Source organism: Puma concolor, chromosome C2, assembly GCF_028749965.1.
Source record: "Puma concolor isolate L17-30 chromosome C2, mPumCon1.1.hap2, whole genome shotgun sequence".
Lineage (NCBI taxonomy): Eukaryota > Metazoa > Chordata > Mammalia > Carnivora > Felidae > Puma > Puma concolor.
The window spans coordinates 92,135,205-92,161,101 of record NC_141675.1 but is presented as its reverse complement, the minus strand read 5'-3'; the positions used below and the strand labels follow the sequence as shown (position 1 = coordinate 92,161,101).

Here is a 25,897-nt window from a genome sequence, read left to right as displayed (position 1 = left end):
GCGCCCCTCAGCCCCGCCTCCCGCTCGGCGCACCGCCCTTTCCTGCTCCGCCCCCGGTCCCGGAGGACCGCGGCCACCTCTCTCTCCTACCTGCCACCGCCTCGCCTCTTCCACCGCAAGATTCCAGGTAGTTCTCCTCCCTGGAACCCCATCTCTTGCCACACCTTTCCCGCTTATAAAGAACGTTACCATTTTACCCCCCAGAAGTTCTTGGGAAATCTCACCCCTAGCAACTTTCTTACCCCTCTTTGGAGAATTTATGTGGACATAACTGTCTAGGTGCATTTCCTGCGTTATATTTCCATTCCCTCATGCGTGTTTGGAAAACTTTTTTTCCCCACTGAAAACACACTAATATGACGTTTGCACATAATGTTTGCTCAGGTTTTCTAGAAACTAAAGTGTATGGTATAAACTGGACAAATAGGTCTAATTTTCCACAAATATAAAACTCATAGATGCTTATTACAGAAAAGTTAGAAAAATATAAATTATTAGAAATAAGAAAAAAATCCTGCTCCCACCACCCATAGTTAGGCATTGTTAATGTTGGTGTATTCCTTTTTATTAGTTTCCATCCTTCATGAAGTGCAGCTCCACAGCCCCTCACTGACTCAGCCCCCACAAAGTCAAAGATTCTAGGTCACTTTGCACCAGGCCAACTAAGATATAATCCAGTCCTTCCTTCCTTGGCAGGAACCCACTAGGGAACCATAAAACACAGGAAGAAGACACACTTGCCTTCGGGAACCAACCAACGACATTAACCTGGAAAGTCACCTATACACTGGTCAATAGAAACAACAAGCTATTTTATACACCTCTCCCTTATTAGGGATTGTTCATTGTGCTCTCCCTCCTAGCCACCATCTTTTTCCTCAAGAAAAGAATTATAAAGGTGCATTAAACATGGTTTCTGCCCCTCAGGAAGCTCCCATTCTCATCAGTGACCTTAGAAGTCAATATTATTTCTCTTAAGATTATCTCCTCCTCTGCTGTGAAGGGTTCTCTTCACTAGAGCTACTCGTGTCCCTCATCTCACTTCCGCCCAGAGGAACATCCTTGTCCTGAGACTAATTGGTGGTCAACCCAGTCCCTTCTCCCAATTTCCCCTCCTTCCCCTTTAGTCTGCCCTCTAGTTCCCCAATTGGCCTCTCCCCTTTAAATGTTTTTTCCTGTAGCCACTTCTCTTCAAGAAAGTAGGAAGTAAATTCAGGCAGTAAGTACATGGCCAAAGGCAGATGGTACAGAATGTTCAGGGGCCTTTAGACCTTCCACAGTGGGATCTTAGCACAGCAGCAGAAGCAGGATATAATGTGAGGGATGCTCCCCCTACCCCCTCCAGAGACTGTGCACATGCTGTCAGGAACATTGTATGTATCTGAGTGTTTGTGACCCTGAGGGATTTGTGTGGCTCCTGGATTTGTAAATTGCTCTAGGCAAATGTTCAATCCCAGTCTAAAAAAGTATGAGCCCTCACTTTCCCAAACCTACCTCCTACGCCCTTCAGTCCTTGTTTTGATATAAAGGTCAGTTTAATACTACATGCATCTTATTTCTGTACCACCTGTAAAGGTAGTATTCCACCTGTATGAAGCAATGATCTAAGAGCCTTCTGTGCATTATCTCATTACATTTCTACAATAACTATATAAAATAGGGACTGTTATTCTGTTATTATCAATCCCATTTTACAGATGTAGAAGCTGAGGTACAAAGAAGTAACTTGACCAAGGTAACAAAGCTAGTAAGTGGTGGAGTTATGAATCTAAATGAGGCAGTCTGATTCCAGACCTTCTGCTGTTAGCTATTACACCATACACTCTCACCTAGCTATGTCTCAATCTGTGTTTACAGTTAGGTTATCAGCTAAGGCAGTTTGTTTCCACATATATCATTTAGCTCTACAGAAAGTAAAACTCCATTCCACTACCGTGAGCTCTCCTGGACCAGTTATTCTGCCAACATGTACCATTGGTTCAATAAAGATTTGATAAGAATATACATTTGGCTCAGAACAACAAACAGTTCTTTCATTGCTAAATATAGAAGTAAAAATCACTTGACCTGCTGATAGTGACGGAGACAAAAGTGTCCTCATATACAAAGTAACAATAGGTAGTATTTATTAAATGCTTATATTGTGCTGGGCACTATTCTCAGCACTTGAATAATTCTCTCAACAACATTCTGAAGCAGGTATTATTATTGTCCCCATTTTACAGCTAAGGAACTTGAGGCACAAAGATTCAGTTACTTACCGGGGGTCACCCAGCTTGTAAGCAGAAAAGCTGAGAGGTAAACTCAGGTAATCTGCCTTTGGAGAACACACCCTTAATTATTACCCTAGCCATATTGTGTTTCTTTGTGTTCACTCGTCTAGGGTCTAACCACAAAGTACCGAGCTTATGATTTCATCATTTATAATCATACTTTCTAGTTAAAACTGTCCATAAATATTTCTGAATACTGTGTCTATATATACATATGCATCTCTGCTTGAGAATAGTTTGATATTTGTACATGTGTGTATTTATCAAGAATGGAAGAAAGAAAATAAATATGTAATAAAAATCCTGCTCCAGTTAAACCTAAAGGGAGGCAAGAAATGAAAGTAGCTAACTGATGCTGCAACATTTGGAAATATCTCATTCATTTTGTATGTCTGGCATACAAAGAGCATAGCACCTGGCATATTGGTAGTACTCAATAGATATAGTTGAGTTCTTTATAGTTGCTGGAGTAAGTGACATGTAAGCTGGGTTTGAAAATGAACAAGACTTTGTCAGAGCAATCCAAGCAGAGAGACTGTGTGCAAAAATCATAGCACCAGGAAACAGCATAGTTGAACTATAAGCACTTCAGTTTTGCCAGGGCAAGTGGGGAGTGGTAGGAGAATTTGTTAGAGAGCCAGGGTAAATAAAGGGCCTTGCATGACCAGCTGGAGAACTAAGACTTTATACAGTAGACATTAGGGAGGCAGCAAAGGGTTTTAAGCTGGACAAGACATGATCAGACTTGCGTGTTAGGAAGATAAACTTGTCAGCAATGAGAAGAATGGTAAGCAAGGATTGAGATGAAAGGCAGGGAGATCAGTTAGGAAACTGTTACTGTGGTCAAGATGGAAATACTGAAGGCTCAACCCAGTCATTGGTGTTGAGAATGGGGAAGAAAAAATACTTTGGCAGACATTTAGAATGTAGAATTGACAAGACTGATGGTAAATTAGATGTGGGAATTGAGAGAATATATATTTCTGATTATTAAGTTTGTGTAGATGGTGTTGCCATTCTACACAGATATACAGAAAAAAATTTGAATCATTTTAGACACATTTGCACCTGACAGAATAGTGGAGTATCCAAATGAAACCCCCATGGATGGTTCGACACCTTTATTAAGTACAGTTGTTTGAGTGGGGTTGGTAGGAACTACATGCTTAATAAGAGAGGTCTGGGTCAGATGGGACTGGGAGACCTACTTTTTGGTCAGTGGAATATAATCCAAGATACAATTCATCTGGGAGTAGGGCTAAAAGCAGGAGGTGAAAAAATCTGGGGAAAGGAGTTTCAGAACAAATATATTCATTATTACCACTCCTATTCAACATTATACTGAATCTTCTAATTAGCATAATAAGAAAATTTAAAAGGCTGAAAATGAATAAAGATATTGTTATCACAGTGTTTTGATTACATAGACTACTGAAGAGAATCTATATACATAAGGGCTAACAAGAAGTTGCTGAAAACAAGGTCAATATGTTAATGTCACTGGCATCTGTATATACCAGGAACATCCATTTGGAAGATATAACTTTAAAATATACATTTGTGGGGAACCTGGTTGGCTTAGTCGGTTAAGTGTCCAACTCTTGATCTCAGCTCAGGTCATGATCTCACAGTTTGTGGGATTGAACCCTGTGTCATAAGCCTCTCCATTAACAGTGTGGAGCCTGCTTGGGATTCTCTCTCTCTCTCTCTCTCTCTCTCTCTCTCTCTCTCTGTCCCTCCCCGCCCCCCTGCTTCAAAATAAATAAATAAACTTTAAAAAATAAAAATAAAATATACATTTGTAATAGCAGTAAATCTATAAAGTAGGAATAAATCTAACAATATATGTGAAATAGCTCGATGGAGAAAATTGTAAGAAGTTAGTAAAAACACTTTTCAAAGATGTAAATAAATGCAAAGATGTACCATATTCATAGATAAAAACAATATCACTAAAGACAGTATTTTTTCTGAGTTAATTCTAAATATTTCTAAATTTTTTTTTTTCAACGTTTATTTATTTTTGGGACAGAGAGAGACAGAGCATGAATGGGGGAGGGGCAGAGAGAGAGAAAGACACAGAATCGGAAACAGGCTCCAGGCTCTGAGCCATCAGCCCAGAGCCTGACGCGGGGCTCGAACTCACGGACCACGAGATCGTGACCTGGCTGAAGTCGGACGCTTAACCGACTGCGCCACCCAGGCGCCCCAAATTCTAAATATTTCTAACGAAAACCTGAAAAATCTCCCCAGAACTTCCTAACATATTCTTAAAATCAAATGGAATACAGTGGTAAATAGCTAAGATAATTTTGAAGAAAAATAAGAAGGAAGAGGGGAATTTGCCTCTTTAAATGAAAAAGCTAGAGCACTTAAAACCATGTGGCAGTGGCATAGATAAGCAAACAGACAAGTGGAACGAAGACAAAAGAGATTCTGGAAACATACCCATATAGATGGGAACTTGATATATTACAGAGATTGCATTATAATTCAATGGGGGGATAGGGATAACCATAAACTATTCAATAAGTGATGCTAGGACAATTAGTGTTTGTTATGTTAAAAGTTAAGATATTGTTTCTTCACACTACATACAAAATTCCAAACTGATTGAAATCTAAACATTAAAAGCAAAAATTTCAAGCTTTTAGGAGAAAATATGGTAGAATACCTATATGACCTTGAAGAAAAGAATCATTTCTTAAACAGAAAACAAGAAGGATAATTCATTAAGGAAGACTGATACAGAAGACTATGTTAAATTTTAAAATTCTATAATCAAAGACAATGTATACAAAATGAAAAAACAAAGCACAAACTGGAGAAAAATGTTTGCTGTGCATTTAAAAGGCAAAAAAATATGACCAGCATATTTAAAAAATAACAACAACAACAACAACAACAACAACAACTCCTAAATAGTAAGTAGGGGACAACCCAATAGCAAGGGAGACAAATAGCCAATTCACGTAAGAGGAAATCTGATTCACTATTAATTATATTAAAAGATGCTCAACCTGACTAATAATCAGAAATTGTAAATTTAAAACAAAGCTATTTCATGTGTGACAAATTGGTTAAAATGTAAAAGTCTGAGCAAACTAAGTGTTGGTAAAGATGTGAGAATTTAAATTGGTTCAACTACTTTGGAGAACAATTTGACAAAATCTCATGAAATTGAAGGTGCATATATCCCTGCACCTTTTGATTTCCCTTCTAGGTCTCCAATCTATAAAAATTCTCACTCTTGTGCACACAGGTACATGGATGTTGGCTGCAAAACAGTTTGTGCAAAACCTGGAAACAACTTCCCAACAGAGAGGAGTAAATAAATAAAATGGGGCTTATCAATGGAATGAGATAATATGACACTGTTAAAATGAATTAACTAAATCTATACCATGGATGAATATTAAAAACATAATGTTATATGAATAAAGAAGTTGCAAGATATTATTTACAGTATTTTGTCAAATGTTAAGACAAAAACAATATATATAAAATTCACATATATGTAGAACAAAATACAAAAACATTCCAGGGAATAGGATTCACCAATCTTGGAGGGTTGTTACTCCTGAGAGGGAGGGAGGAGAGGTATGGGTTAGGAGGGACGTCAGCTGAATCTATAACATTTTATTTAAAAATATATATATCTTGGGGTGCCTGGGTGGCTCAGTTGGTTGAGCATCCAACTCAGGCTCAGGTCATGATCTCATGGCTTGTGAGTTAGAGCCCTGTGTTGTCAGTTTGAGCCCTGTTTGGGGGGTTGGGGGGGCTTGGCACTGACAGCTCAGAGCCTGGAGCCTGCTTCTGATTCTGTGTCTCCTCTCTCTCTGCCCCTCCCCCATTCGTTCTCTCCCTCACGTGCATGCTCTCTCTCTCTCTCTCTCACAAAAATAAACATTAAAAAAATTTTTTTTAATATCTGAAACCAATACGCTAAAAATGTAAAATCAGTTACATTTAGGTGGTATAAATGGTGCTGATTGTATGATTTTATATGCTTTTCTGTATTTTTGGCTTATTTTGTAATTAAAAATGCTTTAAAGACAAAAAAGAGTAGCACTGAATGAGACTATGTGTGTTTGGGCTATGACATTTCCACTGACATCCAGTGTGACTTTAGGTAAGTCACTTTGGCCAAGAATGTTTTTATCTATCAAATGGGAAACTGGATAAGATAACTTCTTTGGTTCTTCCCACCTCTGGCATTCTACAAAAGTGAGAATGACCCAGATTGGGAAGATATCAGGGTTCTTTAGCTGGACAGAGGAATACAGAACTAATGCATCTCTAAGGGTGACTTTCCTCAGAGAATGGGCTCTACCCATTCTAAGCAGAGATGTAGACTCCATGTTCTGCCAAAGCCATGCATGGAACCAAGGTACTTTAATTGCACTTTTCATGGAAGGCCTAAGAATCTGGTTTTCTGACTATTTTATTGTAAGGAGAAAATCTAAGGACAATTGGGGGGGCTTGTCCAATTCTTGAGGCTGGAGAAGAGGCCCAAGTCCTCATAGCAAAGCAAAGGTAGGCAGCCTGGAGTTTTGCTACCAACAGAGGGATTTTTTTCTCTCTCTAGTGTTTTTCATCTTGTGTCAAGGCCCAATTTGTTATTCAGACTCAGAGCTTCTCTGAAATGATGAGCTCAGTCCATACACATCTCAGTGAAGCTCAATAGGGGTCAGAATATCCAGTTCTTTCCAGCCCACTCCAGAGAATCTGATTCAGTTAGTCTATGGGGAGACCCAGGAAGCAGTATTTTTTCAAAAGTTCCCAGGTGGTTCTAATGTACAGCCAGAGTTGAGAAGCTACTTGAAGAGTGAGCTGGATGAGAGAATGCCCCACATCTTTGTTAGCAAATAGGGCATTCCCCAGGGCAGTCCCTAAACAGAACACTTTCCAACACATTTCTTGTCTCAGTTTATCTTTGATAATTCTGCTTTGCCACCACCTTGAATGACAGAATAACAGAGTTTCTACTCCAAAGACCAAGGTCCTGAGGTATGTAACTTTTCCGATGTTAGGTTTCTTCACCAGGACAGCACAGCATACTCATGGTACCTTCACATGGGAGTGAGGCTAAGGACATCGTCACCAAGCAGCTGTTTGACTCTAAACAAATAACAGTCTCTCTAGGCCTCAGTTTTTTGTTTTAACACAACGGACTTAGGCAAGATCAGTGGTTTTTACACTGTATTCTGAGAAGCTCTTGCATTCTGTGGAGTACCTAAGGATTTGCCTCTGCCAGAAAGGTCAGTTTGAAAAATCACTGGATTGAATGATCCAGAAAGGCTTTTCCATAGCCAACAGTTGACAATTCTAAATTCTACAGGAATAGATTTATGCTACCACCAAAGTCTAACATAACCCATATGCTTTGAGGCCTTTTGAAGATCATATTTACCAACCTGGTCTAAAGCAGATATTACAAACTGGCTACTTGCAGACCAAATTCAGTGCACAGACATGTTTTGGTTTTGCCTGAAGTATACTATTTTTTCTTTCTTTGGCGTCTTTTTAAAAAATTTTTCTAAATTTGAAATATAAGACAATTCTGAAACCTGTACAAATCAGAGGTGTATGGTTCAATGAAATATCACAATGTAAACATATCTTTACAATTATTCTGGGCAAGTTATAGATCAGTATTGAAATGGTGATTTCCTCATAGCCCCTCTAAATCATTCCCTCCCTTTTCCTCCCCAAAGGTAACCACCATCTTGACTTCTTACATTATAGATTGGTCTTGCCTCTTTTAACATTTACATAAAGAAAATAATGTAGTACACATTTTTGGAGTTTGTCTCTTTTGCTCAATATTAGCAAGATTCATCTATAGTTTTGCATGTAAGTTTGTTAACTCTTATTTATGAATAGAATTATATTGATAGAATATACCACAATTTATTTAATGTATTGTTGCTAAGGATTTTGTTTCTACTATTTGGCTATTATGAATAATGACGCTATAAACATTGTTGTAAATGTTTGGAGAACCATACACTAACCCATTTTTGCTTCTATAACTTAAGGTAAAATTATCTGGTCATCGGGTATGTGTGGTGATTTTAATATATGTACCCAAATTCTCTGACCCTCCTCTCTTCAAAAGAGACCCTCAAGTATAGGCTGAACTTAGTGACTCACTTCTAATGAAAAGAACAGCAAAAGTGATAGTGTGTTACCACCAAGACCAGATCATAAAAGGCATTATAGCTTATTCCTTGCCCAGTATGGGGAGGCCAGCTGCAATATCATGAGGATACTAAGGCAATCCTATCGAGAGGTCCACATGGCGAGGGACTAAGGCCTCCTGCCAATGATCATATGAGTGAACCGTCTTGGAAGGAAATATTCTAGCTGCAATCAAGTCTTCAGAAGAGTTGACATTTGACTATTAACTCATGAGAGACCCTGAGACAAAACCCATACAGCTAAGCTACTGTCAGATTCCTGACCCACAGGAAGAGAGAGAATATGTTTGTTGTTTTAAGCAACAAACTACTGTTTAAACTATTGTTTAGAATAATAGTGCTATTATGCAGCATTAGATTATCAGTATAGTAAGCATACGTTCAACCTTAGATTTTTCCAAATTTACCTATATACCACTAGTGTATGAAAGTTTTAATGTTTCACATCCTTGGCTATATTTGGGGTTGACAGTCTTCAATTATAGCTCTACTGTGGGTATGCAATGGTATTGCATTGTGGTTTAATTTGCATTTCCCTGATGACTAATGAGTTGAGCACTTTTTCATATGTTTATTGGCTTTTGGGACTTTTGGATATTCTTTTTTTTTTTGGCTTTAGTAGAATCTTTTGCTTTTTTTTTTCTATTCAATTTTCTATTCTTTTCTTGATTTATAGGAGTTTCTTATGGTATTCTGGATATGGTCCTTTTTGTGATTCACATGGGTTAAAAATACCTCCTCCCAATTTGTGACTTGGTTTTTTGCTCTCTTAATGATCTTGTTTGCTGAACAAATATATTTATTACTTATTTTAAAGAAGTTTAATTTATCAATATTTTATTTTAATGTCTTTAAGATTTTAGTGTCTTATTTAATATATACTTGCCTTTCCTAAGGTCATGAAAATATTCTCGTCTGTAATCTCCTAGTAGCATTATATTTTGCTTTTTACATTTAGATCTGCAATCCACATAGAACTGATGTATGAACTGGGGAGTTAAGTTCCATTTTTTTCCTCAGATATCCAATTAACCAAACCTGATTATTGAAAATTAATTTCTGTGCTTGCTTCAGCAGCATGTATGCCACCCCCCGAAAAAAAAAGAAAGAAGGAAGGAAGGAAGGAAGGAAGGAAGGAAGGAAGGAAGGAAGAAAGAAAGAAAGAAAGAAAGAAAGAAAGAAAGAGGGAAAAAGAAAAAAATAATTTCTTTCCCTTCTGCTCAACAATGTCAGCTTTTCCAAAAGTGAACTGTCCATACATGTGTATATTTGATTCTGGATTCTCTACTTTCTTTCCTTAGTCTTTCTATTTGTTTGCCTATCATTGTGCCAATACCACATTTTTTAAATTATGATAGCCTTATAACAGGTCTTCATATCTACTAGAACAAGTCCTTCCATTTCATTTTCTTCTTCAAGAATGACTTGGCTATTCTCAGCCAGTTGCATTTCCACGCACATTTTAGAATCAACTTGCTAATTTACACAAAAATCTGCTAGGATCTTAATTGGGATTGCCTTACCCATCTACCCGATAGATGAATTTGGGAGGAATTGCCATTTTTATATTTTTGAGCCTTCCAATTTATGAACTTAGTGTATACCTCCAATTGTTTTTATATTCTTCCATTTTTCTTAAATTTTTTTAGGTTTTAATTTTTTTGGTAGAAATACATCTCCATGAGGCTAATTTGTAGGTACTTATATAATTTGATGGTAAATTACATCAATTTAAAAATCATTTTAAAAATTGTATTTTCTGTTGTTTATGGCTAGTGTATAGACTTTCAGTTGATTTCATATATTGACCTTGTATTCAGCAAAATTGTGTGTCTGTTTATTTTGGTTGAGTCCCAGAAATTGTATGAAATACATGAAAAGGTATAGAAATTACTTCTGGTTTCACCTCAGAGGTATAGAGAGCTATAAAGAGCTGTTCCCACCCTTACATTAAGAAAATGCTGGACAAACTGCAAAACTAATAAAGATTCTTTAACCCTTAAGAAGGTTGCTGTCACTGGACAAAAATGTAACCCAAATTTGGGAGACAAGCTCCTATATAGAAAAACAGAATCAGAGCATTTGCTTATCTGGGGGAGATGCTTCCTGATGCCATATAAGCCAGTCACAAGAATAGCTGGAAAACTAATAAATTGCTAAAGGCTGAGCGTGGACCAGTGTTATACATTGAAGCCCCTGTGGGTCTGTCTGTACCTTCTTTCAGGGTTTTTCTGTGAGAACCTCACCAGGAGCTCACAAGGAAAATTGGAGAAAACTCTAAGGACATTTTCCTTACAGGAATGGCTGCATGAGGGGGACTAGAAATCATTGCCAAAACTCTGCTCTAACCCATCTATTCTAGCTCCTCTGTGAAACAAAAGGCTCAATCTGCAGAGTTAATGGAAACAAAAACTATATTTTTAAGGTACTGATGGAAGCCCGTTGCTACTGGGGAAGGAAAACAGGAAAATAAATGTTTACCCCTGGGAGAAAGTCAAGAATAGGTTCTGGCCCAGCACTAAGTCCGGTGGAAGGCAGGAACACAAGTGAAGGTTCACAATGTCTCCCGAAAACTGAAGCAATTAAAACACAGAGAACTAGGCCTTGCCTACCCTCCTCCCCACAACCATTCTGATAAACATTAAGTAAAAATAAGAATGGAATACAGCTAGGAGAACAGCAAAAGACAGATTATTTGGGGGAACCAGTTCAAAGGGAAGACTCAAAAGAAAGCAGAAAGGCATGAAACCAAGAGTAGAGAAGACACCGAGAAAAACATTCTGGCAAATAGCTCACACAAGGTATCGCTAGAGAAATTTGAAGCCTGTGTACACTGAGGTAACCATAGTAACAACAAACTTCCAGCCCAACTCGACTCCAGACAAACTTAACACCAGTCCTCATGTCACTAAGTGCCTAGCAAAAGGAAAAGCATGCTTATCTCTAAGCATGAAAGATGTATACTCAGTGTCTATTATCTTGTAGAACGCATCTTACTTTGAACCAAAAATCATGAGGCTGTCAGTCTGCTCAGGCTGTCATAACAAAATACCATGGACTTGGAGGTATAAACAGCAGAAATTTATTTCCTTACAGTTCTGGAGGCTGAGAAGTCCAAGATCAGGGTGCCAGCATGGCTGGTTTCTGGTGAGAATTCTTTCTGGCTTTCAGATGACTGCCTTTTCACTGTGTGCTTATATGGTGGAGACAGGAGAGCAAACTTCCTGGTGTCTCATCTTATATGAGCATTAATCCTCATGAAATCTCCACCCTCATGACCTCATTTAAACCCAAATGCATGTCAAAGGCCTCATCTCCAAGTACTATCACATTGGGGGGTTAGAGCCTCAGCATATGAATTTGTGAGAAGATACAATTCAATCTATAGCAGAGGAATACAAAATGACAAGAAAAATCAAAATCTGAAGAGACAAAACAATCATCAGAACAGAACCAGGCACAAATATGACCCATGTTGGAACTATCTTACAGGGAATTTGAAAAATTAAAATTAATATGTTAAAGGGTCTAATTGACAAGGAAGATAATGTACAGGATCAGAAAGATAATTTCAGCAGAGAAATATAAACTATAAACAAAAGAATCAAATTGAAATGCAAGAATGTATGAGTAAAGAGATGAAAAATGCCTTAAACAGGCCCATCAGTAGACCTGACACAGCAAAATAAAAAAACATGGAACTTGAAAATAGGTCAATAAAAATTATATAAACTGACAAACGAGGAAAAAAACTAAAATGGGGGAAAATAGAACAGAGCAACCAAGAGCTGAAGGAAAATATCAAATGTTATAATATACATGTAACTAGAATCTCAGAAGGGACAGAGAAAAAGAATACAAGATAGAAGAAATATTCAAAAAAATAATGGCCAAGAATTTCCTAAAATTAGTGCCATACCTCAAACCACAAATCTAAGAAGCTTAGAAACACCATGAAGGATAAATACCAAAACCAAAACCAAACAAAATAAACTCCACTCCTAAGCATATCATATTTGTATTAGTTTCCTAGGGCTACCATAACAAAATATTATAGACTGGGTGGCTTAAATAAAAAATTTATTTCTCACAGTTATGAATGCTGCCTGTTCAAGATCAAGGTGCCGGCAGTGTTGGTTTCTTCGGAGGCATCTCCTCTTGGCTTTTACATGGCCACCTGTTTGCTGTATTTATATCTGTCCATGGATGTCATCCATGATGTCTTTTTTTGTGTCCAAACTTTCTCTTCTTATAAAGACACCAATCAGATTGGATTAGGGGTCACCATATCAGCCTCATTTTAACTTCATCATTGCTTTAAAGGCCATATCTCCAAATACAGGCACATTCTGATGTACTTGGGATTATGACTTCAGTGTATGAATTTTGGAGGGACACAACTCAGTCTATATCAAAATCAAACTTCTGGAAACTAAAACCAAAGAAAAAGTACACAGAGGAGGGACGCCTGAGTGGCTCAGTTGGTTGAGTGCAGACTCTTACATTTTTTTTTTTTTACATTTATTTATTTTTGAGAGAGAGAGTGAGACAAAGTGAGAGTGGGGGAGGGACAGAGAGAAAGGGAGACACAGAACCTGAAGCAGGATCCAGGCTCTGAGCTGTCAGCACAGAGCCCGACATGGGGCTCAAACCCACAAACCATGAGATCATAACCTGAGCCAGAGTCAGACGCTCAACCGACTGAGCCACCCAGGAGCTCTGGCAGACTCTTTGATTTTCAACTCAGGTCATGCTCTCATGGTTCATGAGATAGAGCCTCACATCAGGCTCTACACTGACAGGGCATGGAGCCTGCTTCTGATTCTTTCTCTCCCTTTCTCTCTGCCCCTCCCCAGCTTGTGCTCACTCTCTCTCAAATTTAAAAAACCTTTTTAAAGAAGAAAATACACAGAAGAGAAATAAAATTACCTCCAGGAGAAAAAGGATAACAATTACATGGACTTTTTGTCCCAGAAACAATGCCAGTAAGAAGACAGTGGAGTGACATATTTAAAGTGCTGAAAGAAAAACTGTAATATAGTTTGAAATTAGGAAGTGTGATGTTTCCATCTTTGTTTTTCTTTCTCAAGATTGGCTATTCAGAGTCTTTGTGGTTCCATAAAAATTTTAGGATTTCAGTGAGAACAGGCATCTTTATCTATTCCTGATCTTAGAGAAAAAGCTTCCATCTTTGTATTGTTGAGCATAACGTTAGCTATGGACCTTTATTATGTTGAGGCACATTTCTTCTATACCAATTTGTCAAGAGTTTTCTTTTTTGAAATCAAGATTATGTGATATTTACCCTTCATTCTGTTAATGCAGTATATCATGTTTATTGATTTGCTGTGATGAGTCATCCTCAAAACCCACTGATCGTGGTGTATGATCTTTTTAATGTGCTGCTGAAGTCACTTTGCTAGTATTTTACTAAGAATTTTTGCATCTATATTCATCGGGAGTATCAGCATGTTATTTTTTTTATGACAGTGCCCTTATCTGGCTTTATAATGAGAGTAAAGGGGGCCTTGTAAAATGACTTTGGAATTGTTCCCTCCTCTCCAATTTTTTGGAAGAGATTGAGGAGGATTGGCATTATTCCTCTTTAAGTGTTTGGTAGAACTCACCTGTGAAGCCATCAGGTCCTGGGCATTTTTTTGGATGCAGTTTTTGATTACTGCTTCAATATTCTTAATCATTATTGGTCTGTTCAGATTTTCTATTCTTCCTGATTCAACCTTGGTAGGTTATATGTTTCCAGAATTGTATCAATTTCTTCTAAGTTACCCAGTGTGTTGGTGTATCATTTTTTTTGCCAATTCTATCTATTCATTTTAATTGAAGTATATTTGATATATAATGTTACATTAGTTTCAACTATGTACAACATAGTGATTTAACTAGCTTATATATTATGCCATGCTCACCAGAAGTATAGCTACCATCTGTCCTTACATATTGCTATTACAATATCTATTGACTATATTCTTATGCTGTGATTTTTATTCCTGTGACTTATTCATTACATAACTGGAAGCCTGTATCTCCCACTTTCTTCCAGCCATTTTTCCCAGCCCTCCACTACCCTTCCCTCTGGCAACCATCAGTTTGTTCTCTGTGTTTATGGGTAAGCTTTCTGCTTTTTGTTTATTTATTCATTTGTTTTGTTTTTTAGGTTCCACGTATAAGTGAAATAATATGGTATTTATCTTTCTCTGTCTGACTTATTTCACTTAGCAAAATATCCTCTAGGTCCATTCATGTTGTCGCAAATGGGAAGATCTCATCCTTTTTATGGCTGAGTAATATTCTATTGTGTGTGTATACAGTATCTTCTTTATCCATTCATCTATGGATGGACACTTGTGTTGGTTCCATATCTTGGCTATAATAAATAATACTGCAATAAACACAGGGATGCATATATCTTTTCAAATCAATATTTTCCTTTTCTTTATATAAATACCCAGTAGTGGAATTAATGGATTATATAGTATTTCTATTTTTAATTTCATGAGAAGTCTCTATACTGTTTTCCACAGTGGCTGTACCAATTTACCTTCCCACCAACGGTGCCACAATGATTCCTTTTTCTCCCTGTCCTCACCAACACTTACTATTTCTTGTCTTTTTATTTTAGCCGTTGGAACAGGTGTAAGGTGGTATCTCATTGTGATTTTGGTTTCCAGAAATTTGATTTTGGTATAGACTGAATTGTGTCCCTCCAAAATTTATATGTTGAAGCCCTAACCCCAAGTACCTCAGAATATGACTGTATTTGGAGATACGGCCTTTTTTTTTATTTTTATTTTTATTCTTTTAGGAAGTATTTTATTTTATTTTTTTCCAATATATGAAGTTTATTGTCAAATTGGTTTCCATACAACACCCAGTGCTCATCCCAAAAGGTGCCCTCCTCAATACCCATCACCCACCCTCCCCTCCCTCCCACCCCCATCAACCCTCAGTTTGTTCTCAGTTTTTAAGAGTCTCTTATGCTTTGGCTCTCTTCCACTCTAACCTCTGAGATATGGCCTTTAAAGCAGTGATGATTAGTGATGTTGAGCTCCTTTTCATGTGCCTGTCTTATTGGCATATAATTGTTCATTGTATTATTTTACTATCTTTTGTCCTTCTGTGGTATCAGTTGTAATGTCTCCTCTTTCATTTATAATGTTATTGATTTGAGTGTTCTCTCTGTTGGTCTTAATCTAGTTAAAGGTTTGTCAATTTTGTTTATCTTTTTGAAACCAACTGTTAGTTTTGATTATCTTTTTAATTGTCTTTCTGGTCTCCATTTCATTTATTTATGCTTTAACCTTTGTTATTTCCTTCCTTCTTTTTTTTTTTTTTTCTAATTTTTTTTTTTTTTTTTTAACGTTTATTTATTTTTGGGACAGACAGAGATAGAGCATGAACGGGGGAGGGGCAGAGAGAGAGGGAGACACAGAATCGGAAACAGGCTCCAGGCTCTGAGCCATCAGCCCAGAGCCCGATGCAGGGCTCGAACTCACGGACCGTGAGATCGTGACCTGGCTGAAGTCGGACGCTTAACCGACTGCGCCACCCAGGCGCCCCTCCTTCCTTCTTTTAACTTTTGGCTTAGTTTGTTTTTTTTTCTAGGTCCTTGTCATGCAAAGTTAGATTGTTTATTTGAGATTTTACTTTTTTTTCTCAATGTAGGCATTTATTTGTATGAACTTCCCTCTTAGAAGTACTTTACTACATCCCTTAAGTTTTGGTAATTTCTGTCTTCATTTTTGTCTGCCTCAAGATTCTTTTAGAAGGAAATCAAAAGGGAAACTTTTCATTTCTTCTTTGATCCATTGGTCACTTCTGATTTTACTAATTTGAGTCTTCTCTCTTATTTTCCTCGTCCATCTGGCAGCTAAAGGTTTTGATTTTTTCGAAGAGCCAACTTTGGGGTTCATTGATTTTCACTATTGTTTTTCTATTCTCTATTTCATTTATCTGCTCTAATTTTTATAATTTCCTTCCTTCTGCTATCTTTGGGTTTAGTGTGTTCTTCTTTTTCTAGTTCCTTAAGTTGTAAAGTTAAGTTGTTGGTTTGAGATCTTTCTTTTTTGTTTCTTTGTTTTTTGAGATCTTTCTTAATTCTTAAAGTAAGTGTTTACATCTATAAATTTCCACCTTAGCTCTTTGCTTTCCTTGTGCCCTTCCTACCACTCCATTTTTCTCTTTTTCCCCTTTTTGGAGCCAGACAATGAGACAATAACTTCTCCATCTTTATGTTTTCAACTTTAATTCATTTTTTTTTTACTATTCTGGAACACTCTAGGTAATTTATTTAGGAAGTTTATCTTTGTAGTGGCATTTTTGTTGTTATTGTTCTGTCTGGTAATATATTTCTATTGACCTTCCTACTTAATTGTCATCTTCTCTAGGTAGAGAATGCTACCTCAAAACTCTCTAGATATTATGCTGTGTTTTTTTGACATGTAGGGTTTAGTAAGAGGTCAAACTGGTTTATTTTTCTCTGTAGCCATCCTACTTTTTCATTTTGTTTTTAGCTTTCAATGTCTTTATAATTAAAAATGCTTACAATTATTTATCTGTAGGAATATCCACTTTCTTACTTTTTTTTTTTTTTGGACAATTTGAATCCTTTGAGTTCCTTAATAGTGTCCTTTTCAGTTCATGTATGGAAATTTCATTTCTTCTGAAATAGTTTCTACTTAATGAATTTTATGTTTTTCTCTCAAGTACATCTCTTAATTTTAGGATGCTTCTTTTTTTTCAGGCCTCTATTTCAGGAACCTTCTCTTTGACCAATTTAATCTTTGGCTACAGTAAGAATGAAATAATAAAATATGTAGTTTTTATTTGTCCTCCTTGATTATGCAGCTCTCACAGGAGGACTTTCCCTTGCCCCCAAAGTTCAGTGAAATCCTCTGTTGTCTCTGTGATGGAAATCAGTAGGAGGAGGTTACCGACTCCAAATCCAAATCCATAATAAATCATACTTTTTCTCATCTTAACGAAACTTTAAAATACTTTTTATTCTATTTATATATACAGATATTTTTTTCTTTTTAATTATTTTATTTTCTAGATTTTTTGAGGGAATTTCAAGAGGGGGAGTTTTAGTCAGCCTCATCTTAATGTTATGTCTGGAACTCAAGCCACTGAATTATTTTTAAAAACATGTTTATATCTAGGTCAGTGAATTCAAATGCAAGGAAAGAGTTAAGTTTCTTCCACAAGTGTTGGCAAAATCTGTAGAAAAAAGAGGAACGGCCTTTATTAAAGAAAGTTACAGGATATGCAGTCATTGAGGAAGAAGGCTTTTCACAGGGGTAGAAGAGATTGCTCCTCCTTCCACTGTAACACAGACTCTACAGACAAGAGTCATTCCCAGACATTAGCACAATAGCAGACAGTCAAGATGGATCTCGGGTGGTGAGTGATCATTCTTATTATTCTTTGAAAGGCAATTAAGGATTATGTAACCTCAGTAGCAGGCTGAGGTTGAGGATGGTGCTCATTCTCTGTTTTCTGTCCTTCCTGCTCAAGAATGCTAATATGTATTAAGGGCATAATTATGCACAAGCCAAAAGCATGAATGCTTGGGATAATGAATGATCTATGTTGTGAAAAATTGGATAAAGTCCCAAAGCCATTCTCGCCTTCTGAGAGCATCTCCTTAGGTTGATCTTATAGCTCCAAGGCAGGGGATCTTTTAAAGAAATTTCTAGCAAGGACATTTGACTGCCACTCAAAGGTAAAAATTATTTAAGGTGCCAAAAAGTTTACTGGTTGTTGTTTTTTTTTCAAGTGATTAACTTTAATTTTATAAATTTGTTTTTTGAATATTTCAATGTTGCAGTTGTTGGTTTTAAGAATCAGAAAAATTTTATTTTATTTTATTTTTTTTAATTTTTTTTTCAACATTTATTTATTTTTGGGACAGAGAGAGACAGCATGAACAGGGGAGGGGCAGAGAGAGAGGGAGACACAGAATCAGAAACAGGCTCCAGGCTCTGAGCCATCAGCGCAGAGCCCGACGCGGGGCTCGAACTCCCGGACCGCGAGATCGTGACCTGGCTGAAGTCGGACGCTTAACCGACTGCGCCACCCAGGCGCCCCAAGAATCAGAAAAATTTTAAATGTCTGCATAAGTAGTACCATAGACTAGAGAGTAAATTTTCCTTTGTAAGGAAAAGTAAGAGGAAGAAGAGGTGTAAGAAGAAAATGCAGAACCCAGAAAATGAGTCAGTCACAAATAGGCCATGAAAGATTCTGAACAGAGTGAGGTAGTAGAAAGAAGGAGAGTAGTAATTCAATTAGCTCTCTGGTATTGAACATACATGATGTATTGTGTGCTTTATTCATGTTATTTCATGCATTTTAATCTTCACAGTGACTCTTGGACAGATAATATCTGTTTTATAGATGAGATAACTGTGGCTTGAAGAGCCTAAATAACTTGTTAAGGTCACACTGCTCATAAGGAATAGAACTAAAATCTTTCTTGCTGCTTTGCTCTGTACCACAAGGTTTCTTCATATGTGGCACGCCCCCATGGCAGTGACTTACTGGAAGCAGTCACATACACCCTCCTCTTTGTTGGTGGCAGCTGGAATCAGTCATCATTTGTTATTGTTCTTTGAAAATCTAAGTAACCCTCATCTACACAGTGCTTACTGGTTAGGGAAACAGCTTTGCTGATTTCAGAAGATTAGAATTTAATTTCCAAGTAAAGAGTCTTGCTTCCTTGCTGTAGAATTTTGAAATATTACACGTGTATGAAAAAATTTAGAATTTATAATTTTTGTGGAACTAGAGGTGATACTGTTTAATTATGCTAATGCTGCCTGCAGACATCTATAGAACCACAGGCCACTGTCTATATTGTTAAGATTCTCTGTTTCACAGTGCCTGAAAATTGATAATAAACAAAATTTTTAAATATAAATGACCAATAAATAATGTTTAATCGCCTCAGAAATAAAAGAAATGCGAATTAAAACCACAAAATATCATTTTTATTTATCAAAATGGCAGATTTCTCTTTTTTTTAGTTTATTTATTTTGAGAGCACAAGTGGAGGGAGGTGCAGAAAGGGAGGGAAAGAGAGAATCCCAAGCAGGCTCCATGCTGTCAGCCCGAAGTCCAACACAGGGCTCGATCCCCAAAACCGCGAGATCATGACGTGTGCCGAAATCAAGAGTAAGACATTTAACTGACTGAGCTACCCAGGCACCCCTAAATGGCAGATTTCTTTTTACGAAGTAACTACCATTCATACAATAAGCCTACATGTTTCTAAGAAGAGAGGAACATTTATGCTCTTATTACCTAATATAATCTTTCTGGACAAAAATTTGGTGATACAAATCAAACCCTTAAAATTTATATGCCCTTTAACCAAGATATTCAATTTTTAGAAATTTTTTGTAGGGGCACCTGGGTGACTCAGTCGGTTAAGCATTCAGCTTCAGCTCAAGTCATGATCTCACATTTTGTGAGCTTGAGCCCTGTGTCGGGCTCTGTTCTGACAGCTCAGATCCTGGAACCTGTTTTGGATTCTGTCTCCCTCTCTCTCTGCCCCTCCCCTGCTTACACTCTGTCTCTCTCACTCTCAAAAATGAATAAACTTAAAAATGTTTATTAATTAAAAAAATTTTTAAAGAAATTTATTGTAAAGACATAATCATATGTTTGTGAAGTTTTAGTGACATGAACATTTTTCTTGTCATTGTGTCTAATAGTGAAAACCTTAGAAACAACTTCAATGTCTTAAATAGGTAATTGGTTAATTATGGAACATCCATAATGAAATACTATGAAATCATTAAAAATTCTATTGTAGAACAATTTTTAATGTGTTTTGCTAAAGAAAAAAGCAGAATGTACAGTGCTATGACTTTTATACATGATACCTTTATACAAACAATGTTAATCAGAAATACAGATGATTTTTATTTTCTACTTTGTGCTTTTGAACTTGGATCATATCTGTAGGCAGAAAAATAAAACTAGATTATTAAAAAAATAAATCAATACTTGGCTTCTCTCAGAAAACCCGACAGCTGTCTAGTACTATGAGATCACTCATAATTTGTGGAATTCTATTTTTAGGCTTTGGCCCTTTGTGTCTAACTTTTTCTCTCTTGACTCTTCTTCAGAATATACTCACTAATGGGGCATCTGGGTGGCTCAGTCGGTTGAGTGTCCGACTTCAGTTCACGTCATGATCTCACAGTTCGTGGGTTCGAGCCCCGCATCAGGCTCAGTGCTGACAGCTCAGAGCCTGGAGCCTGGTTCAGATTCTGTGTCTCCTTCCTCTCTATCCCCCAACCCCCCCAACTCATGCTCTGTCTCTCTCTCTCTCAAAAATAAATGAACATTAAAAAAAAATTTTTTTTAATGTTTAAAATATACTCACTAGATCCTAATAAGCCTGTTTTCATAGAAGTTCTGTGCGGAAAGACCAGAGTGCTCATGTCATTTTACAGATGTGATGGGATGGCTCTTGAGTGAGCTACATATTGGGAGGAAGAACAGGGCAGTGGTTAAGTGGCCATGTTTTGGAACCAGAGTGTTGGGGCTTGAATCCTAGCTTCTCCTTCTTCCTAGCTATGTGACCTTGGACAAATTGCCTAAAAATTGTGATCCTTAGTTTCTTATCTGTACAATAGAGATAATTGTGATATGTCATAAGGTGGTTGTGAGAGATAACCCATGTAAATGCTTAGAATCTTGCTCTGATAAGTACTCAGTAATTATTATTAGTTGTTATTATTATTACTGTTAGTATTTATTAGTTATTATTATTAGTTGTTATTATTACTGTTAGTATTAATTGTTAGTTATTATTATTAGTTGTTATTATTACTATTACTGTTAGTATTAAGAAATAGAGGGGAAATGATTTGTCCAAGGTTACACAATTATTTGATGACAATGCTAGGACTAAAATTCAGGAAGGTTTTTTCCAATAGAAGTGTGTTGTACCTTCTGAGCCTGTTAAGACAACCCCAAGCTGGGCTCCCAGTGAAGCTGACACGAAAAAGACAGAGCCCCAGGGCAAAGCCAGCCACTCTAGGGAGTGACTCTAATTACAATGGGAAGCCAAATGCTGGAAAAGGAGGGTGAAGCTAAGAAAGCAGAGAGTAAATTTGGATGCAGGGAGCAGCCAGGAGCAGAGATAGGGCAGAAGAGAAGAGATGGCTCAGAGATCTGCTGAGGCTTTTTTTTTTTTTTTTAATTTTTTTTTCAACATTTTTTATTTATTTTTGGGACAGAGCAAGACAGAGCATGAACGGGGGAGGGGCAGAGAGAGAGGGAGACACAGAATCGGAAACAGGCTCCAGGCTCTGAGCCATCAGCCCAGAGCCCGACGTGGGGCTCGAACCCACGGACCGCGAGATCGTGACCTGGCTGAAGTCGGACGCTTAACCACTGCGCCACCCAGGCGCCCCATGCTGAGGCTTTTATAGACCACCAGCTGTGGGCTTCATGGGGGCTCAACATGGTTTAAAGACCCAAGGTGTGGGTGATTAAATAGACATATGGGCTGTGTGGGGTGGGGAGGGACTGCAAATATAGCTGTGAGGAGATACTCGACAGATAGTAATAATAAAGGAAAAGGTGGAAACTAGGAGGGGCCAGGCATCCAGCTGTGATTATCCTAAAGTTACAGCCTAAGTTTGAAAATTAATAAACAAAAGATATGATAATATCTGCTTTAAAGAAATACCTCTGTCAGCAGAGTGCAGAACTGATCTGGGCTAACAAGGAGATTATTTAGGAAACTATTGGAATAATCCAAGGAGAGGTGTTGAGGACATGAAACCAGTACAGTTATGGCAGGATCAGAGAGGAGTGGATGCTTTTAGAAGATGTTTAAGCACAAGAATTGACAGGATTTGGTTTCTGAAAGATGTGGAGCTTGGAAGGAGAGATCTAAGTATGCAGTGGCATCTTTCATAAAATGGGGCATATAGGAAGTGGATTGGGTTTGAGCTGGGGAAGGGAGAGGACTAAAGGTGAGTTCATTTTTGAGCATGCTGAATTTGAGATCCTATGGAGTAGGTGGATGGTGATGAGTAAGTAGACAAGTGAATATACAGGTACAAAGCTCAACAAGGAGGTATGGGCTTGGAATAGATTCAACATAGCTGCAATTCTCATTGTGGGTAAGATCTCTAGGGAGAGAGGATGATGGAGTGAGAAAAAGCCAGGGATAGAACCTGGAAAACCATGACATTTAAGGAGGGAGATGAAGATGAAGAGTCCAAAATAGACACACCAAGGAGGGACTAGAGAGATTGAATTAAAGCAGGAGAAAAGTGATGTCCTAGAAACCAAGGGAGGAGATAGATGAAACAACAGAACATGCCTAGGGAAAGACAAAGCATATTTACCAAACTTCTACGTTGAACACATGAGATACAACAGAAAAAGTGAGTCTAAGGGCTGAATTGTGTCCCCTCAAAATTAATATGTTGAAGTCTTAACCCCAGTAGCTCAGAATGTGACCGTATTTGGAGAGAGGGTCTTCACGATGATAATCAAGTTAAAATGAAGTCATTAGGGTGGACCCTAATCCAAGATGATTGGTGTGCTGATAAAGAAGAGAAAATTTAGAGAAATGTGCATAAAGAGAAGACAATGTGAAAAGACATGGAGAAGAAGGCAATTTACAAGCCAAGGAGAGACACCTGGAGCAGACCTGTCTGTCACAGCCTTCAGAAAGAAGCAATGCTGCTGACACCTTCATTTAAGACTTCTGGCTTCCAGAACCGTGAGACAATAAACCTCTGTTGTTTAAGCCACAATTTATGGTACTTTGTTACTATCTCTAACAAACTAATACACTTGGTGAGTGTGCATAATACCTTGGTGAGAAGAGTGCACACAGCCAGAGAAAGAAACTGGGCATAAGCGAATGGGGGAGGGAGAGAGGAAAAAGGATTGGTCACCTGAGCTAAGAGAAGGAAAATATTTCACAATGCAGAGGGTAGTCATAGTGTCAAATTCTGCAGAAAGGTGAAGTAGGAGAATGACTGAAAATGTCCGTCCAGAGGCCCTTGGTGACCTTTGCAGAGATCTCCTAGTTGAGTAGAGGGAGTAAATTGTAGAGAGCTGAGAATACAGAGACAGAACAAGGACCACTCCTGCAAAATGTCTGGCAATGAAAAGGGACCTCCTCTCTGGATCAAAACTCACCTCTGCTGTCCATAACAGCCACATGGAAACAACCTAGAGTCCAGACAGCCAGACCTGGAGTTTTCCTTCCTCTACTCTAATAGCTAAACAGAGGAGAGAAAAGCAGATACAGGTATTCCTTTTCCACCCAAACTGCTTTGGGAAGGATTTCAGGAAGAAAAGGATTTTTGTAGCTAACATTTTGGCAAATCAGATTTTTATTTATTTTTTTAATGTTTATTTTTCTGAGAGACAGAGATAGAGCACGAGCAGGGGAGAGGCAGAGAGAAAGAGAGAGAGAGAGAGAGAGAATCCAAAGCAGGCCCCAGGCTCTGAGCCACCAGCACAGAACCCGACATGGGGCTCGAACTCACGAACCACAAGATCGTGACCTGAGCTGAAGTCAGAGGCTTAACTGACTGAGCCACCCAGGTGCCCCACAAGGTAGATTTTTAGTACTAACACAGATTCTATTCTGTTTTGTAAAGCCATAAGAAAGTTGTTTTTTGAAACTTCTCAGAGATGAAGACTTGTGGTGAATCTGATGATGTGGAATTTGGGGGATCGCTTATAATTTAAGCAGAAAAATATAGTAGAATTGGAATGAAGAAGTATTAAAGCATCTTCTTAGAAAGCTCTGAAGCCAATGGGATGCCTGAGTGGCTCAGTTGGTTAAGCGACCAACTTTTGATTTTAGCTCAGGTTTGTGGATTCGAGCTCTGCATCAGGCTCTACACATGTACAGACAGTGTGGAACTTGCTGGGGATTCTCTCTGTCTCTCTGCCCCTCCTGCATGTGCGCTCAATCTCTCTCTTTATCTCTCTCTCAAAATAAATAAATAAACTTTTAAAAAAGATTTTAAAAAAAGAGAAAGCTCTGAAGTCAAAATGAGTCTAAAATTTGCTTTCTGTAGTCTCAGAGATATTATCAGCCAAACAACTCAAAAGTCACAGTTCTGTATTTTAGGGGATCAAATTAATCCAATTTGGCTGTACTGAAAGATCTAATAAAAATAAAAAAGAATGAATAGTTAGTTACGTAAACCAATTAGTCAATACCAGCCAGAAACTAACCATGGGGTAAAACGTGAGAAAGTAACTACCCATAAGATAAACCTAGATCATCACCTTCATCTTTATGACTATTTTCAACCAACTAAACAATAAATCTTCATCAAGAAACTGATTGTCTTCAGGAACTGTGTAGAATACAGAAAAAAATAGCCAACATGTAATCTTTACAGTGTAATTAGGAAGAGAAACCAACAATTATAAAATGACAAAAGCAATCCAATGCAGTTAATAATTAAGCAATTTTTAAAAAATAAATGTAAATGACAAAAATTGTTCATTTCACTACATATTAAAGAAATGCCAATTCAAGCTCCAATGAGATATCTTCATTTACCAGATTAAACAGTAAACAAACAATCCAATTAGAAAATGGGAAAAAGATATAAAAAGACATTTTCTCAAAGAGGATACACAGATGACAGGCACATCAAAAGATGTTCAACATCATTAGCCATGATGAGAATGAAAATCAAGCCCACAGTGAGATGAGATATCACTACACACCTATCAGAATAGCTTTAAAAAATAATAATAATGGTAACATCACGCTGGCAGGATGCAGAGAAACTGGATCACCTATATTTTGCTGTTGGGATTGTAAAATGGTGCAGCCACTCTGGAAAACAGTTTGACAGTTTCTTGAGAAACTAAACATACACTTACTATATGACTCAGAAGTTGCATTCTTGGGCATTTATCCCAGAGAAATGAAAAAACTATGTTCACGCAAAACCAATACATGAATATTCATACCAGATTTATTCCTAGTAGTCAAAACAGGGGAAAATATCCTTCACTGAGTGAATGGTTAAACAAACTATGGTACATATATACTATGGAATACTACTCAGCAATAAAAGGGAAGAACTATTGATACCCACACAAACTTGGATAAATCCAGAGTTATCCTTGGCTTGGATAAATCCATAGCCAAGTCCAGAGACTTATGCTATGTGAAAATGCCAATCTCAAAATGTTACATACCATATGATTCCATTTATATGTCATTCTTGAAATAATAAAATCATAAAGACAAGGGGCGCCTGGGTGGCGCAGTCGGTTAAGCGTCCGACTTCAGCCAGGTCACGATCTTGTGGTCCGGGAGTTCGAGCCCCGCGTCAGGCTCTGGGCTGATGGCTCGGAGCCTGGAGCCTGTTTCCGATTCTGTGTCTT

At 37.7% G+C, this 25,897-nt stretch overlaps 1 protein-coding gene across 1 annotated transcript in view; it reads left to right on the top strand.

Annotated features, from left to right (window-relative positions):
• The first annotated feature begins 17,758 nt into the window (after positions 1-17,758).
• Positions 17,759-25,897, top strand: part of CD86 (CD86 molecule) — a 68,914-nt gene continuing 60,775 nt past the window's right edge. The window contains exon 1 of the mRNA XM_025912887.2: positions 17,759-17,896. Within this exon, the coding sequence (XP_025768672.1) occupies positions 17,883-17,896 (14 nt within the window). The 5' untranslated portion in view covers positions 17,759-17,882. The remainder of the gene's footprint in view (positions 17,897-25,897) is intronic.